The sequence below is a fragment of the Carcharhinus amblyrhynchos genome, unplaced genomic scaffold (genome assembly GCF_965287045.1).
Source record: "Carcharhinus amblyrhynchos unplaced genomic scaffold, sCarAmb.v2.hapA scaffold_43, whole genome shotgun sequence".
Lineage (NCBI taxonomy): Eukaryota > Metazoa > Chordata > Chondrichthyes > Carcharhiniformes > Carcharhinidae > Carcharhinus > Carcharhinus amblyrhynchos.
Window position 1 is genome coordinate 2,970,322 of NW_027649784.1, and position 18,189 is coordinate 2,988,510.

General features: G+C 52.4%; 1 protein-coding gene across 1 annotated transcript; it reads right to left on the reverse strand.

Moving 5' to 3' along the window:
- Window positions 1-7,685: 7,685 nt before the first annotated feature.
- Window positions 7,686-17,689, reverse strand: LOC145337086 (PHD finger protein 23-like). Its single transcript, XM_080181834.1, has 4 exons — window positions 17,672-17,689; window positions 17,154-17,246; window positions 15,299-15,875; window positions 7,686-7,963 (listed from the first exon to the last, which is right to left on the reverse strand). The coding sequence occupies exons 1-4, from the start codon at window positions 17,687-17,689 to the stop codon at window positions 7,764-7,766; spliced, it is 888 nt and encodes a 295-aa protein (XP_080037960.1). The 3' UTR covers window positions 7,686-7,763.
- Window positions 17,690-18,189: the final 500 nt, after the last annotated feature.

Sequence of the window (18,189 nt, forward strand, 5' to 3'; positions counted from 1 at the left end):
ACTTGTGACAATAAAATAAAACTGAAAACATTGCCGCTCGTGTGTGTGTATAAATCAGCCGCTCAAAGGAAAATCCTTTGAGAATGTTCTGAGGTTGGGAGAGAGGCGCAAGTTCTTCATTATTTTCCCCGATTCTCACCCGTTTTGCCCTCACGGATCGGGGAGTGAGCGGGAAGGCCCTGAATTCTGGCCCAGACACCACGCTGTGTCTCTCCATGGGAGGTACGGCCCTCTGCCAGAACTAATTTATTTCTGATTGTTCCGGGCAGTTTAGAAGGATCCCTCCCAAAAGAACATCTTTGATCTGTATCTGGGGTGGTGCTAATGCGCAGACACCCCAAGCCTCGGCCTCCCTTTCTTCTCTTTTGTTCTCCGGCTGGATTCCTGTTTCCCACCAAACGTCCTGAGTGGCTCGAGGAAGACTGGCTGCCAGAACGTGCCTCCCCGGGACTGCGCCTAATTGCAGGAAGAGAGGGGCTGTTTAAACAAGGCTTGCAGAGGCACACGTTTGCAAGGCTCCCGGGGGACGGCGTGTGCTGCCGCTGGCTGCGGTTCATGCACACTGCCCGCACGAAGCAGGATAAATTTAGCCACTGTTGACACTCGGTCAATTTTCCTGCTGCCCCACTCCCAGCCATCCCGAGGGCCCACCCCGGGGTGGGGGGTCCCCCACCCCCAATCTGAGCCTAATTGGACCTCATTTGCGTGGGCAAGGACAAGCGATTAAAAGCTGCAGATAATTTAAGGGAGGGTGCCGCACACAGCTTCAGGGAAGTGGTTCCCAGGTCTCGGTCCTCACGGCCGATTCACTCACCCGAGTCCTTGGGCTTGGGGGGGCGGGGGGAGGCCTGGATCCTATTTTTAGTACCCGCCACCACTTGCCAAGTTAACTAAATAAACGTCAGTGACCCTTCAAGGCCAGGGCAGGTCAAACCTGCTTATCTCATCCAGAGGATCAGACAGGCCTGCCCTGCCCTGCCGTGCCAGGACCTTTTAGCCGCCGCCGTGTGTAGCTCAGAATCTCACGCCCTCTCTCTCTCTCGCCCTCACCAGATCCCACCCGCCCTCCAGCCACGGTGCTGCACAGACCCTCCACTCGATTCGATCCTGCTGTACCCACCGCCTGTACCACTGGATGGCGTGGGTGGCAGCAGTGGGGTTAGCGCTGGTGCCTCACACAGCCAGGGACACGGGGTTCGATTCCCGGCTTGGTGTTCCTGTGGAGACTGCACATTCTCCCCGTGTCCGCGTGGGTTGCCCCCAGGCGCTCCGGTTTCCTCCCACAGTCCAAAAGACGTGGAGGTTAGGTTTTGATTTGATTTATTATTGTCACATGTATTGGGATCCGGTGAACATAGAACAGTACAGGCCCCTCGGCCCTCAATGTTGTGCTGAGCTATGTTGAAACACAAGACCCAGCTATCCCACTCCCTATCATTCTGGTGTGCTCCATGTGCCTATCCAATAATCGCTTGAAAGTTCCTAAAGTGTCCAACTCCACTATCACAGCAGGCAGTGCATTCCACACCCCAACCACTCTCTGAGTGAAGAATCTACCTCGGACATCCCTCCTATATCTCCCACCATGAACCTTAAAGTTATGCCCTTAGTAACAGCTACATCCCCCCGAGGAACTCGTCTCTGTACGTCTGCTCGATTCCCCTCATCATCTTATAAACCTCTATGAAGTCGCCTCTCATCCTCCTCCATTCTAAAGGGAAAAGCCCCAGCTCCCTCAACCTTTCCTCATAAGACCTACCCTCCAAACCAGGCAGCATCCTGGTAAATCTCCTCTGCACTCTCTCCAATGCTTCCACATCCTTCTTATAGTGAGGTAGACCAGAACTGCACACAATATTCCAAATGTGGTCTCCCCACCGTCCGTTAGAGTTGCAGCATAACCCCACAGCTCTTAAACTCAAACCCCCGTTAATAAACACAAACACACTATAGGCCTCCTTGTTTCTTGCATAGAGACAACATACCGTTCATAGAGAAGGAGAGAGTGCAGAATGTAGTGTTACAGTCATAGCTAGGGTGCAGAGAAAGATCAACTTAATGTGAGGTAGGGTCCATTCAAAAGTCTGACAGCAGCAGGGAAGAAGCTGTTCTTCAGTCGTTCAGTACGTGACCTCAGATTTTTGTATCTTTAACCCGACAGAAGAAAATGGGAGAGAGAATTGGCCCTTAATTATGCTTAATTCATTAATTAATCCATCCCGCCATACCCAGTTGTCCCCGGTAAGGGCTCTGATGGTCAGGGTTATCCACAGTGGGCAGTGGAACCAGCCAATTCTCAGTGGTGATGAGGGAGGGGGAACAACAGTTGGCTGCAGGACTCTTTTGGGGGGGAGGTCTCGTGTCTCCTACAAGCTCAGACGAGAACCCGTTTCCCGATCTTCTCCCGAGTTGTACAGTTCATGGAAACTGGAGGAGGAGGAGGCCATTCGGCCCTTCCAACCTGCTCCACCATTCATCTGATCATAGCTGATTGTCAAATTCAATATCCTGGTTTCACCCCCTCCCCCCATCCCTTTAGCCCCCAAAAACAACATTTTGGCCTCAACTACTTTCTGTGGGAGTGAATTCCACACATTCACCGCCCTCTGGGTGAAGAAATTTCTCCTCACCTCTGTCCTAAAAGGTTAGTCACTTTGGAAGCAAAAACAAGAGGCAGATTGCTACCTGAACGGCTGAAAATTGGGAGAGGGCAGGTGTGCAGAGGGACCTGGGTGCACCAGTCGCTGAAGGTAAGCGTGCAGGTGCAGCAGGCGGTAAAGAAGGTAAATGGTATGTTGGCCTTCAGTGCAAGAGGTTGTGTAGAGGAGCAGGGACATGTTGTTGCAATTATACAGGGGCCTTGGTGAGGCCACACCTAGAGTATTGTGGGCAGTTTTGGTCTCCTTTTCTGAGGAAGGATGTTCTTGCTCTGGAGGGAGTGCAGTGAAGGTTTACCAGGCTGATTCCGGGGATGGAGGGACTGATGTACGAGGAGAGATTGACCAGGTTAGGATTGTTTTCGCTGGAGTTCAGACAAATGAGGGGGGAATCTCATAGAGATTTATAAAATTCTAACAGGACTGGACAGGGTAGATGCAGGGAGGATGTTCCCGATGGTGGGGGGAGTCCAGAACCAGGGATCACAGTCTGAGGATCAGGGGTGGACCATTTAGGACGGAGGTGAGGAGACATTTCTTCACCCGGTGAGCCTGTGGAGTTCATTCCCACAGGGAGTAGTTGATGCCAAAACATTGAATGTAATCAAGAGGCGGCTGGATACGGGTAGCACGGTGGTTAACACTGCTGCCGGGGACCTGGGTTCGATTCCCAGTTTGGGTCACCATCTCTGTGGAGTTTGCACATTCTCCCCGTGTCTGCTTGGGTCTCCTCCCACAGTCCAAAGACGTGCCGGTTAGGTGGATGGGCTGCACTAAAATTGCCCCTCAGTGTCAAGGGAACGAGCCAGGTCAAATGTACGGGGAGAGGGTCTGGGTGGGATTATGGTGGCTGCAGATGGCCTCTTCCTGCACTGTAGGGTTTCTATGAAGCTCCTACCCTGCCACAGGGAAGGGAAGTGGAGGGGGCTCGAGGTGTGGAGAAATGAGAAGGGGACTTCCCCCCTGGGCTGGTCACTGTTACTGTGCAAGATGCCCTCACATTAAACAGCGAGCGGCTACCTCTTACAAAGAGAAGGAGAAACAACAAGTATAAGCAAGCATTACAAAAAAAAAGTGTTTATTTTCTTCCAAAAAGAAAAATTGGTGAATTATTTGCCCACACCGTTGGGAAAACACTTATTTACACCAGCACATTTGCAAAAAAAAACCCCACTCTGTTTTAGTCCACATTCCAGGCAGACGCTCCACCTTCGGACAAAGACTGGGGTTCATTCCCCACACTGCATTCAGCATCTAACATGGGTGGGGTGGGGGGAGAGGGCCGCCAGCAAAAAGGTATCTGCCTCCATCCCATTTCCCCGGAGGTTGATTGCTGGGGCAAAGGGAGGGGAGAACGGGACCAGCTGCTGCTCAAGTGATCCTTCTCCCTGTGTGCTCCCTCCATTGAGGCGCAACGGGGTGGGGGGTGGAGGAGGGGGCACAATGTGTCCAATGCATTGACTCACCCTGTGCCTTAGCACCGTGACGTCCGGATGAACCCTAACAGCACCACCTCCTCGTGGTCGGTGTACATCGGGCAGTCTGAGTGCCGAACCAATTCCGGGTGGCGCAAGCGCACACGCGCACACAATGTGGCCCCCATTAAACTTGCAACGCACCCTGCCCCGGCCTACCCCCCAAAACTCAGAACGCTACATTCAAGTCATCAGTACAGCAAGGAATTAAAAGAAAACAGGGCAGACCAGTTCAATATATAATCTCCCCACCCCACTCACCCTCCCTGTCCACGACAGCACCGTGGTAGCAGTATACTAACTGGCTGTGTGTCTACACCGCTGGGAGTTCACTGCGGGACTGACTAAAACCACCCCCCCCCCCTTATTCTGCACAGGCACGAGGTTTAAATATTTACAAGATTGCATCGCTGAAGTACGCCGAGTCCTGAGTAATTGAACATTTTTGTTAAAAAAGTGATTCGCTTCTAACCCGCTTTCAAATTCCACCCCCCCTCAACCCTCCCCATTATTTGGACTGCTGCCCCTCCACACAGGAATGGACAGTGGAATGTCTGATCCCTCTACTCCCCTCCTCCAGCCCCCCCTAATCCCAAAGGCACAGCCAGACGGAAGCAGATTTGACAGAATTGCTGCACGGTGCTGAGTATTAAAACAGGGAGAGTGCGGACAATCTTAACACCAGCACTGGGTAAACGCCACAGGTACTGACCACCCGCCACCATCTCACCCCAAAGTAGATCTAATGCGTCATTCTGTGCTTTCATGTCGGTCTGCACATGGGTCTGTGCATGCACGTGTCTGCATATGCGCGCATTGGTCTGTGTGTCAGTCTACGTGTGTTGGTGTGTGTGTCCATGTGTTGGTCTGCAAGTGCATGCATTGGTCTGTGTGTGTGCGTGTTGTTCTGCATGTCTGTGCATTGTTGTGTGTGTCAGTCTGTGTGTGCGTGCGTTGGTCTGCGCGTGCGTGCGTTGGTCTGTCGCGGTCTGCGCGTGCGTGCGTTGGTTTGTGTCGGTCTACATGTGCGTGTTGGTCTGCGTGTGCGTGTGTTGGTCTGCGTGTCGGTCTGCGTGCGTGTGTTGGTCTGCATGTGCGTGTGCTGGTCTGTGTGTCAGTCTGCGTGTGCTGGTCTGTGTGTCAGTCTGCGTGTGCGTGCATTGGTCTGTGTGTCGGTCTGTGTGTGCGTGTGTTGGTCTGCGTGTGCATGCGTTGGTCTGTGCGTGTCAGTCTGTCTTTTTGATTCACTGACAGGATGTGGGTGTCACTGGGCCCTGTATTTACTGCCCATCCCTATTTGCCCCTTGAATGCTCGGCCATTTCAGAGGGGCATTTAAGACTCATCCACATTGCCATGGCTCTGGAGTCTCAGGTAGGCCAGGGCGAGGGAAGGATGTCCCTAAAAGACATTAGTCAACCTGATGGGGCTTTCTTTTCAAAACGACAAACAAACAAGTTTCATTTCAGACTTTTTAAAATTCAAATGTCACCAGCTACTGTGGCGGGATTCGAACCTGGGTCCCCAGAGCATCACGCCGGGGCTCTGGATTATGAGTGCAGTGACAATAACACGTCGCCATCTCCCCCCTCCCGGTCTCTGTGGATGATATGGAGATGCCAGCGTTGGACTGGGGTAAACACAGTAAGAAGTCTCACAACACCTGGGTTAAAATCCAACATTTGGTAGCACGAGCCACGAGCTTTCGGAGCGCTGCCCCCTTTGTCAGGCGAGTGGGAGTTCTATTCACAAACAAGGCAGATATAGATATTTCTGTTGGACTTTAACCTGGTGTTGTGAGACTTCTTACTGTGCCAGAAGGACGACAGAGGCTGGACCCCTGCCCTCAAAGCCACAGGGGCAGTTTGCAGCAGGGGTCAGCGGAGAGCCATTCTCTGAGCAAACCAAGACAACAGGGAATCGCAGCCTCAAGCGGCTGTGCTTGTCTAAGTATTAAACTGAGCGATTCACTTCGGGAACGGCAGAGAGGGAAGGGAGCTTATCAGTGCTTTCAAACCACAGATCACGGCAGTGGGAGGCGGGACTGGTTAAAAACGCCGCCAGATGACCCAATGAGTGGACAAGCAGGCTACATTTCCCCAGCCGTGTCATTAGGTGGCAATTCTGTGCACATAGTAGCACCTCCCCACCCGACCCCCACAGCTTCCAGACTGCAAGGGCATCTTTCAAAAACAAAACACAACATAAGCACGCAAACAAGTTTCCCTCCACCCCGTCTCCACGGCTGGTGGTTTCCAACCAGGTTCCACCGTACACAGACATGGCAACTCACACCGGATCCGCTCTGGGGACCATGCCACATCCAGATCTGCTCTGTTTGTGATCAGAAGCTCCCCACTCACCCGACGGAAGGGGCAGCGCTCCGAAAGCTAGCGGCGTTTGCTACCAGATAAACCTGTCGGACTTTAACCTGGTGTTGTGAGACTCTTTACTGACCACGCCATACCCAGTAACGCTCACACGGGCAGCAGGAATAAAGTCAGTCTCCTCCTTTGCGACGGAAATACCCATTTCACGCGGGTGGGGAGGGGAGACTGGGGGGGGCGGGAGGCGGGGGGGGTGTCACTGAACCGGCAATTTTGAAACGGCTCCCCCACCCCCTCACTATCCTTTCCCCTCTGGCCCGGCATCAAGATTGTGACTCGATTGCCTCGGACTGGTTTCCTCCGGCAGCCCAGCCCCCCACCAGGGGAACCGGAGAGAAAGGAAGCAACAGGGATGTGTGGGAGCTCAACGCTGAGGGGGACTCCCCCCCCCCCACCACCCAAACCCCTCGGCTGCACAAAATTCAAGGCAGCTTTTGCAAGACTGGAAAGCGAAGAGAAAGGTTGATAAAATGTTACGGGGGGGGGGGATGATTTAATTCGATGAGAAGTTCTGCCTTCCCCGCGGCTTGTTAAACCTGAAGCTTCCAACAAGGTGCCCGTTCTCTCCCCCCGCCGTGTACGGACCGACCACACGGCTTGCGGTCTGGATAGGTGGCTGCGTCCATCTGAATCCCCTCCGCCTCCGAACCGGGGAGTGGGGCGGAGGGGGCTCCCTGTGCTGATAGACCCTTCATATAAAAAAATAAGAAACAGGTGGATCCACTTCTCTCAAACAAAAGTCAATCTTTTTTTTGTCCTTTTTGTCTCGTTTGCTGCTTTTGCAATATTGCGAGGGGGGAATGGGGGTTCCTGGAGGGAGGGGGGGGGGGGGGGGGAGGGCGGAGGAAGAAGGGGGGGCAGGGGGTGGAAGTACTATGCGGAGGCCACTTCTCTGACTCCCCCCCTCACCAAGTTGGGTGGGGTAAACTCCCGGACAGCGACCGGAGTCAGAGGCTGGAAGTCGCTCTGCAACAGGACCCTTCCTCGCATTCAGTCGCCTCTTTACGAGGCGAACAGTTCCCAGGCCGACCCCCCCCCCTTTCACTTTCCCCCTGACCCCCCCCCCCGCCCCAACTTCCCCGGCGTTGTCTTTCACCACTCCTCGTTACGCCTGTGCTTTCGTTTCCCCACCCCTTCCCCCCTTTACCCCCACCCCCTTCCCCCCGCACCGAGTCTTTTCAATGTTTGTTTCTCCTCCTTCAGCCTCGCTCGCTCCAACGGAGTCACGGACGCGAAACCGCTGGATTCAGGGGACTTTCTTCCGACTGGGATTCGGCTTCTTGCCCTCCCGGCACCTCTGGCAGAAGAAGACGTCAGGCACCTTGGACTTGCGGATCTTGGCGCAGGACAGGTGGATCCAGGTGTTGCACTGGTTACACTCGATCATGGGCCGGCCCGCAAAGGGTTTCTGGCAGTAGCAGGTCACCAGGCCCCAGGAGTCATCGTCTGCAGGGACAGGCAGTGTCAGCTCCCCAGTCACAACAGAAAGCCCTCTGTCCCCCTCCCCCCCCCAAACCCGCCTCGCCCTGTCCTGCCACACTCCCCCCCCCACCCCCCCCTCCCCAAAATGGAATAGTTTAGGTTAGAGGGTCATTAGATTGGTTCCACTGGTTGGCACAACATTGTGGGCCGAAGGGCCTGTACTGCGCTGGAATGCTCCATGTTCTAAAACACAACCCTCGGGAAGCAGCCAATCAATTCCATTTGATTTCCCAAAGATGTGGAGATGCCGGCGTTGGACTGGAGTGGGCACAGTAAGAAGTCTCACAACACCAGGTTGAAGTCCAACAGGTTTATTTGGAATCACGAGCTTTTGGAGTGCTGCCCCTTCATCAGGTGAGTGCGGAGAATGTGGAGCAGCGCTCTGAAAGCTCATGATTCCAGGTAAGCCTGTCGGACTTTAACCAGTTCTGAGACTTTTTACTGCGTCCATTTTACACTAAAATGGTAGAACCTTCAGGAGTATTGATAGGCAGAGGGATCTGGGCGTACACGTCCACCGATCACTGAAAGTGACAACGCAGGTGGAGAAGGTAATCAAGAAGGTATACGGCATGCTTGCCTGCATCAGTTTAAAAATTGGCAAGTCATGTTGCAGCTTTATAGAACCTTAGTGAGGCCGCACTTGGAATATAGTGTTCAATTCTGGTCACCACACTCCCAGAAGGTTGTGGAGGCTTTGGAGAGGATGCAGAAGAGGTTTTTTTTCAAATTCATTCCTGGGACATGGGTGTCACTGGCTGGGTCCAGCATTTATTGCCCATCTCTTGTTGCCTTGGAGGGCAGTTGAGAGTCACCCACATTGCTGTGTCTCTGGAGTCACATGTCGGCCAGACCGGGGTAAGGACGGCAGATTTCCTTCCCTAAAGGAACCAGATGGGTTTTTCCGACAATGGGTCATCAGGAGATTCTTAATTCCAGATATTTTATATTGAATTCAAATTCCACCATCTGCCATGGTGGGATTCGAACCCAGGTCCCCAGAAACATTAGCTGAGTTTCTGGATTAATAGTCTAGCGATAATACCACTAGGCCATCTCTTCTGCATTTACCAGGATGTTGCCCGGTCTGGAGGGCATTAGCTGTGAGGAGAGGTTGGGTAAACACAGTTTGTTCTCACTGGAGTGACGGAGGTTGAGGGGAGACCTAATAGAGGTCAGAGTGGATAGCATGATGCTTTTTCCTAGGGTAGAAGAGTCAAGTACTCAGGGACATCGGTTTAAGGTGCGTGGGGAGAAGTTTAGAGGAGATGTGCGAGGCAAGTTTTTTTTTACACAGAGGTTGGTGAGTGTCTGGAACGTGCTGCCTGGGGAGGTGGTGGAAGCAGGTATGATAGCAGCATTTAATGGGCATCTAGATGGATACATGAATAGAACAAAGAAGAGAAAATTACAGCACAGGAACAGGCCCTTCGGCCCCTCCAAGCCTGCACTGACCATGCTGCCCCGACTGAATTAAAACCCCCTACCCTTCCGGGGACCATATCCCTCTATTCCCATCCTATTCATGGAATAGTCCAGACGCTCCTTAAAACTCACTACCGGATCTGCTTCCACTCCCTCCCCCGGCAGCGAGTTCCAGGCTCCCACCACCCTCTGTGTAAAAAAAACTTGCCTCGTACATCTCCTTTAAACCTTGCCCCTCGCACCTTAAACCTGTGCCCCCGTAGTAACTGACTCTTCCACCCTGGGGAGAAAGCTTCTGACTATCCACTCTGTCCATGGCCCTCATAATCTTGTAGACTTCTATCAGGTCTCCCCCCTCAACCTCCGTCGCTCCAGTGAGAACAAACCGAGTTTCTCCAACCTCTCCTCATAGCTAATGCCCTCCATACCAGGCAACATCCTGGTAAATCTTTTCTGTCACCTCTCCAGAGCCTCCACATCCTGGAATGGGATGGGAATGGAAGGATAAGCACTCCGTAAGTGCATACGGTTTTAGTTTAGGCAGGCATCATGGCCGGCGCAGGCTTGAAGGGGCTGAAGGGCCTGTCCCTGTGCTGTCCTTAATGGCAAACCAGTCTGGGCCCTCTGTAGCTGTGGTCTACTGCACAGGATCGAGGGCGCTATAACAGGCCTCTTCACCCAAGCTGCAGTTTGTAAGACCATTAGAAATATGCACTGGAGGGATTCTATGAAATCAGATACCACTCAGCCCATCAAGCATGCTCCATCATTCAATACTATCTGGGCTGATATTGGATTTACCTCCAATTTTTCCACCCCCTCTCCGTACCTTTTAATTCCCCAAAGGGCCAAAAACACGGGCAGTCACAGTGGCTCACACTGCTGCCTCACAGCGCCAGGGACCCAGATTCGATTCCCAGCTCGGGGTCACTGTCTGTGTGAAGTTTTTGCATGTCCTCCCCGTGTCTGTGTGGGTTTCCTCCGGGTGCTCCAGTTTCTTCCCACAGTCTGAAAGGCGTGCTGGTTAGGTGTTAAATCCTCCCTCAGTGTTACCCAAACAAGCACCAGAGTGCGGCGACTTGGGGATTTTCACAGTAACTTCATTGCAGTGTTAATGTAAACCTTACTTGTGACACTAATAAATAAACTGAAACCTTATCTGTCTATCCCACAGCTGTAGATAAATTCAACAATGGAGCATCTATAACCCTCTGGGAGACAAAATTCCAGGAGCGAGTCCCACGTTCTCCCCACTCCCCGTGGGAGCGAGTCCCACGTTCTCCCCACTCCCCGTGGGAGCGAGTCCCACGTTCTCCCCACTCCCCGTGGGAGCGAGTCCCACGTTCTCCCCACTCCCCGTGGGAGCGAGTCCCACGTTCTCCCCACTCCCCGTGGGAGCGAGTCCCACGTTCTCCCCACTCCCCGTGGGAGCGAGTCCCACGTTCTCCCCACTCCCCGTGGGAGCGAGTCCCACGTTCTCCCCACTCCCCGTGGGAGCGAGTCCCACGTTCTCCCCACTCCCCGTGGGAGCGAGTCCCACATTCTCCCCCACTCTCCATGGGAGTGAGGTCTACAGTGTCCCTGGTCAAAGAACAAAGAAAAGTACAGCACAGGAATAGGCCCTTCAGCCCTCCAAACCTGTACCAATCCCGATGCCCTAACTAAACTTAAAAAAACCTTCTGCCCTTACTCAGTCCCTATTCCTCTGTACCCTCCCTATTCATGTACCCATCCAGATGCCTCTTAAATGTTGCTAACGTGCCTGCTTCCACCACGACCTCTGGCAGCACGTTCCAGGTACCCATCTCTGCATGAAGAACCTCCGCCACACATCTCCCTTAAACTTTTCCCGCTCTCACCTTAAACCTTTGCCCGTTTGTAATTGACACTTTCACCCGGGAGAAAAAGCCTCTGACTATCCACCCTGTCTGTGCCTCTCATCATTTTGTAGACCAAGTCTCCCCTTGGCCTCCGTCTTTCCTAGTGAAAACAATCCTAGTTTATTCATCCTCTCCTCATAGCCAACGCCCTCGAGACCAGACAACATTGTGGTGAACCTTCTCTGCACTCTCTCCAAAGCTTCTGTATCCTTCTTGTACTGTGGTGACCAGAACTGCACATAATACTTCAAATGTGGCCTAATTAAGGTTTTATATAGCTGCAACATGATTTGCCAACTCTTGTACTCAGTGCCCCAGCCGATGGAGGCAAGCGTGTGTCATGCCTTCTTAATCACCTTGGCCACCTGTGTGGCCATTTTTAGGGAACTGTGGAGCTGCACGCCCAGATCCCTCTGCATGTTCATGTTCCTCAGGGTTCTGCCGTTTACAGTATAATTCACACCTGAACCCGATCCTCCAAAATCCATCATCTCGTGTTTATAGAGATGTAGACGATTTGTCTGGATTAAACTCCATCTGCTGATTCTGTGCCCAGGTCTCCAAGCCATCCATATCCTGTTGTATCCTCTGACACTCCCCGGTACTATCAGTAACTCCACCAACCTTCATGTCACCTGCAGACTTACTAATCAGACCACCCACATTTTCCTCCAAACCATTTATATATTACTACAAACAAACACAGGTGCCAGCACTGATCCCTACAGAACACTACTAGCTGCAGATCTTCATTCTGTAAAACTCCCTTCTATCGCTACTCTGTTTTCTGCAGCCAAGCCAGTTCTGTCTTCCATCCAGCCAGCCCATCCCGAATCCCATGCGATTTTGTACCAGTCTGCCACGTGGAATCTTGTCAAACGCCTCACTAAAGTCCATATAAACTACATCCACAGCCCTTCCCTCATCAGTTATCTTTGTCACCTCTTCAAAAAAACTCAATCAGGTTGGTGAGACATGATCTTCCCACACAAAACCATGCCGCCTGTCACGAACTGGTCCATTTTCCTCCAAATGCGCATATATCCTGTCCCTCAGTATCTGATGTCAGGCTCACCGGCCTGGAATTTCCTGGATTACCTCTGCTTCCTTTCTTAAACAAGGGAACAGCATTGGCTCCTCTCCAATCCTCTGGAACCTCACTTCTGGTGAAAGAGGATGTGAAGATACCTGTTAAAGCCCCAGCTATTTCTTCCCTTGCCTCCTGCAATACCCCGGGATAAATCCCATCCGGTCCTGGGGACTTGTCTACCTTAATACAATTTAGAATGCTCAACCCTTTCTCCTTTGATACACTGACATTCTCTAGAGCGTTCACACACATCTCAACCCTCAACATCAATCATGTCCTTCTCCTTGGTGAATACCGATACAAATGACTCATTAAAGATCTCACCCACTTCCCTTGGCTCCACGCACACCCTCTCTCCATTGTCCTTGAGCGGGCCAATTCTTTCTCTTGCTAGCCTCTTGCCCCTAATATTGCCCCTCTGTTCCTCCCTCCACAGACGATGATGCCAAATCTGTCAGGATTTCCAGCACTTTCTGCTCTTATTACTAAACATTACAACCACCCTCCACCCTCAATCTTCAAGTGGCCAGTCCTGGAAAGTTAAGCAGCGTCACGAAAGCCACTCCCAAAAGGAGACCGAGATCACGCCACCAATTCCAGCCCCTTCCATGCTCCCACTGCTGGACACCATCGACCTGCCAATGACCACCTTGGGCCAAGTTCAGCTTGACTGTGTTGCATTTGACCCACTAAAATGATTCCAATTCCTTTAAGTGAGCAGCCCTCCAGCTAAAAACACAAAGTGTTTTAACACTTCATTTGCTCAGCACGTCCCAGGATACTTCATAGAATCCCATTCGGCCCATCCAGTCTATACTGACTCCCTGGCAGAGCATCCTACCCAGGTCCTCTCCTGCACCTTGTCCCTGCAACTCCACACATTTACCACCTACCGAACCTACACATCTTTGGACCATAAGGGAGCGGAGAACTAGGCCATTTGGCCCATTGAGTCCGTTCCACCATTCAATCATAGCTGATATGATTATCATCCCCATCCTCCTGCCTTCTCCCTGTAACCCTTGATCTCCTTATTGATCAAGAACCTATCTGTCTCTGTCTTAAAGACACTCAATAATCTGGTCTCCTCTGTGGCAATGAATTCCACACAACCACCACTCTCTGGCTGATCTTGGTTTTGAAGGAGCGTCCCTTCGCTCTGAGGTTAAGGCTCTCCCACTAGTGGAAACATCCTCTCCATGTCCATTCTACCCAGGCCTCGCAGTATCTTGCGAACCTCAACCATTCCTCAAACCACAAGCTCTTCATTCCAGGGATCATTCTTGTGAACCTCCTCTGGACCCTTTCCAAGGCCGGCACACCCTTCCTTAGATACGGGGCCCAAAACTGCTCACCATACTCCAAATGGAGTCTGACCAGAGGTTTACACAGCCTCAGAAATACATCCCTGCTCTTGTATTCTAGCTCTCTCGACATGAATGCTAACATTACGTTTGCCTTCCTAACTGCTGACTGAACCTGCACGTTAACCTTAAGAGAATCCTGAACAAGGACTCCCAAATCCCTTTGTGTTTCTGATTTCCTAAGCATTTTCACATTTAGAAAACAGTCTGTGTCTCTATTCCTCCTTCCGAAGTGCATAACCTCACACTTCTCCACACTGTATTCCACCTGCGACTCCTGGCCCACTCGCCGAACCTGCCCAAGTCCTTCCACAGCACCACCGCCCCCCCCCGACCTCTTCCTCAACACAACCTGTGCCTCTACACATCTCTGTCATCTGCAAATTTAGCAGCCAAGCCCTCAGTTCCATCTTCCAGATCACGAATGTAGATTGTGAAAAGCTGTGGTCCCAGCACCAACCCCCAGGCACACCACCAGTCACCAGCTGCCATCCTGAAAAGGACCCCCTTATCCCCACTCTCTGCCTTCTGTCTGTCAGCCAATCCTCTACCCGTGCCAGTATCTTGCCTCCAACACCATGCTTCTTTAGCAGCCTCCTGTAAGGCACCTTGTCAAAGGTTTTCTGGAAATCCAAACAAATCACATTGACTGGCTCTCCTTTATCTAATGTCTTTGTTACCTCCTCAAAGAATTCTATCAGATTTGTCAGATATCACCTCCCTTTGATAAAGCTGTGCTGACTAGGAGGTACTAAGGGTCAATTTATCATGGCCAATCCACCTAACCTACACGCCTTTGGACACTAAGGGTCAATTTATCATGGCCAATCCACCTAACCTACACATCTTTGGACACTAAGGGACAATTTAGCATGGCCAATTCATCTAACCTGCACAACTTTAGACACTAAGGGACAATTTAGCATGGCCAATCCTCCTAAACCACACATCTTTGGACACTAAGGGGCAATTTAGCATGGCCAATCCCCCTAACCTGCACATCTTTGGACACTAAGGGGCAATTTAGCATGGCCAATCCCCCTAACCTGCATATCTTTGGACACTAAGGGGCAATTTAGCACGGCCAATCCACCCTAACCTGCACATCTTTGGACACTAAGGGGCAATTTAGCATGGCCAATCCCCCTAACCTGCACATCTTTGGACACTAAGGGGCAATTTAGCACGACCAATCCCCCTAACCTGCACATCTTTCAGACCGTGGGAGGAAACCCATGCAGACACGGGGAGAACGCCACACAGACAGTGACCCAAGGCCTGAGTCGAATCTGGGTCTCTGGTGCTGTGAGGCAGCAAGGTCATCCACACTCGAAACTCTATTCTCTCTCCACAGATGCTGCCAGACCCGCTGAGATTTTCCAGCACTTTCTGCCGAGGCAGCTTGAGATTCAGTCCTGTGTGAAATTCCAACCAGCTACCGAAAGGAAATTGGCCAGACTTTCACCCGCCCAGTGGTTTTCTTTGTTGTTTCAGGCCTAAGAATTAAAAAACTGTGCGGAAATATTTGCTCTGAACTGACCTGATTCCACCATGATGTCTTCATCCATGATGCGGGTTTCACCTTCACTGGAGCTGCTAGCCCCATCGTGGCTGTTTCCCATACACAGGGACTCTTTGATCTCCAGCGGATAGTTCTCAGAGTAAGCCACAGCCGCTTCCGCCCTCAGCGGCTCGGGAAGAAAGCTGTCCTTCACCACCTCCTCGTCCGAGTCTGTCTCACTCAGCGACGCCTTAATCTTCTTCTCCGCCCTCTCCTTCTTCACCTTCCACTTCTTCCTCCTCTTGATGCGGGAGAAGCCGGACTTCTCCCGGTCCGGCGCCCGCTGCTTCTCCGCCTCCGCGCCCCAGCCCTTCTTCCGCTTCTCCTTCTTCTGCTCGGGGGGCGGGTAGAGGGAGTCCCTGAGCTGCAGCCGCTCCAACAAGCCGCCTGCTGGTTTCAGCTGCTGGAAGCCGTTCCTCTTGGCAGAGTTGGCCTTTTTTACAAAGTTCTGGATGGTGTCAAAGTCAACGGATTGGGTGGAGTCCCAGCTGTCACTGTCCAAGACGCTGTCCGTCTGCGCGGGCGAGTTCGAACTCGATGGCGTCCAGTCACACTCCTGAGAGAATTCAGAGCGAGGCGGCGGTGGGTGGGGAGGGAGAAGGAGAGAGGAGAGGATTAGAACGGTGGTATGGCAAGTTTATAGAGTCAGGGAGAGGTTTGTATGTCATTGCTCGCTGCAGGACTGGCGTCACGCAGAGAAACAAAGAGCCGGGGCAGGTGGAGGCCACAGGGGGCAAAGCGGTTAATACCCGCTGCCTCACGAAGAACATTACAGCACAGGATCAGGCCCTTCAGTCCCTCCAAGCCTGAACCGACCGTCAGAACTAAAACCCCCTACCCTTCCGGGGACCGTATCCCTCTGTTCCCATCCTATTCGTGTATTTGTCCAGACGCCCCTTAAAACTCACTACCGTATCCGCTTCCACTCCCTCCCCCGGCAGCGAGTTTCAGGCACCCACCACCCTCTGTGTAAAAAATCTGCCTCGTACATCTCCTTTAAACCTTGCCCCTCGCACCTTAAACCTGTGCCCCCTAGTAACTGACTCTTCCGCCCTGGGAAAAAGCTTCTGGCTATCCACGCTTCAGAGTGCCAGGGACCCGGGTTCGATTCCTGGCTTGGGTCACTGTCCGTGTGGAGTCTGCACGTTCTCCCCGTCTCTGCGTGGGCTTCCACCAGTTCCCTCCCACGCTCCAAAGATGTGCAAGTTGGGCGGATTGTCCATGCTAAATTGCCCCTTCCTGTCAGGGGGATTAGCTAGGGTAAATATGAGGGGTTACGGGAATAGGGTCTGGGTGGGATTGTCGTCGATGCAGACTCGATGGGCTGAATGGCCTAAGGATCTATGAATTCAATATCCTGATTAACCACCCCAATCCCTTTAGCCCCAAGAGCGATATCTAATTCCTTCCTGAAATCACACAACATTTTGGCCTCGACTTCTTTCTGTGGGAGTGAATTCCACACATTCCCCACCCTCTGGGTGAAGAAACGTCTCCTCACCTCAGTCCTAAAAGGTTAAAAGGTTTATCCTCAAACTCTGACCACCCCCCCCCCCCCCCGCCCCCAGCTCCGGATTCCCCCCACCATCGGGAACATTCTTTCTGAATCCACCCTGTCTCATCCTTGCATTCGGAATGTCTGGTCCAGGAGCAGGGAGGTGACCCCACTGGGAGGGACCCAATGCATTGGCCCAGAGGCAGGGAAGGGACCCACCGGCCCAGGTAGGAAGAGGACGCCACAAAGCCTCCCGGTCATTCACTGAAAGGCTTGATGCAGCTGGGAACAGGGAGCAAATGGAGATGGGTTATCCTAGCCCGGCTCGGCGTGTCTCACCTCTCTGCAGGGCGGAATGTAACCCGTGTACGCCAGAACAAAGTTGCAGAACTGATTGAAGTCCTCCACGGTGCGTTTCCGCTTGAGAGCCGGCTGCAGAGTGAAACAAGGGTGAAACAGGAAGGAACAGGGTGATTACAGGAAGTCCAGCAGGGTTGCAAATTCACTACAGCCACAGGAACTGTCCAGGACGGCCACAGATAAACTTTAGTATCACAAGTAGGCTTACATTAACACCGCAATGAAGTTACCGTGTGAAAATCTCTTAGCTGCCACAGTCTGGCGCCTGTTTGGGTTACACCAAGGGAGAGTTTAGCTCCCTAACCAGCACGTGTTTTGGACTGTGGGAGGAAACGGGAGCATCCGGAGGAAACCCACGCAGACACGGGGAGAATGTGCAAATTCCACACAGACAGTGACCCAAGGCTGGAATCGAACCGGGTCCCTGGCGCTTCGAGGCAGCAGTGCTAACCCACTGTGTCACCCGATGGGATCCAGGGTAGATAATCAACACTTACAAAGGGAAATTCCTCCATCGTGTGCGTCGCACATTCACAAACCAAATGGCACAGCTTTGAAACTTGTGCCTTTATTCTTCCTTGCGATGCTGCCCATCCCCAGTTGGCCTCTCTGAGTGTCTCGCTCGGCCCTTTCAGAGGGGCAGCTTAAGAGTCAACCACATTGCTGTGATTACATATAGGCCAGACCAGGTGACACAGTGGGTTAGCACTGCTGCCTCACAGCGCCCGGGACCCAGATTCGATTCCCGGCTTGGGTCACTGTCTGTGTGGAGCCTGCATGTTCTCCCCGTGTCTGCATGGGTTTCCTCTGGGTTCTCCAATTTCCTCCCACAGTCCAAAGATGTGTAGGTTGAGTGGATTGGCCGTGCTAAATTGTCCCTTAGTATCCAAAGATGTGCAGGTTGGGTGGATTGACCATGCTAATTTGCCCCTTAGTGTCCAAAGATGTGAAGATGAGCGGGTTAAGGGGATTAGCCATGATAGATTGCCCCTTAGTGTCTCAGGATGTATCGTTG

What these genes read in the sequence shown, in the direction of transcription:
- LOC145337086 (XM_080181834.1), bottom strand. An exon ending in ACATTCCGCCCTGCAGAGAG is followed by an intron (nt 15,876 to 17,153) that starts GTGAGACACGCC and finishes GAATTCTCTCAG; the next exon opens with GAGTGTGACTGGACGCCATC. An exon ending in AGACATCATGGTGGAATCAG is followed by an intron (nt 7,964 to 15,298) that starts GTCAGTTCAGAG and finishes CTGTCCCTGCAG; the next exon opens with ACGATGACTCCTGGGGCCTG.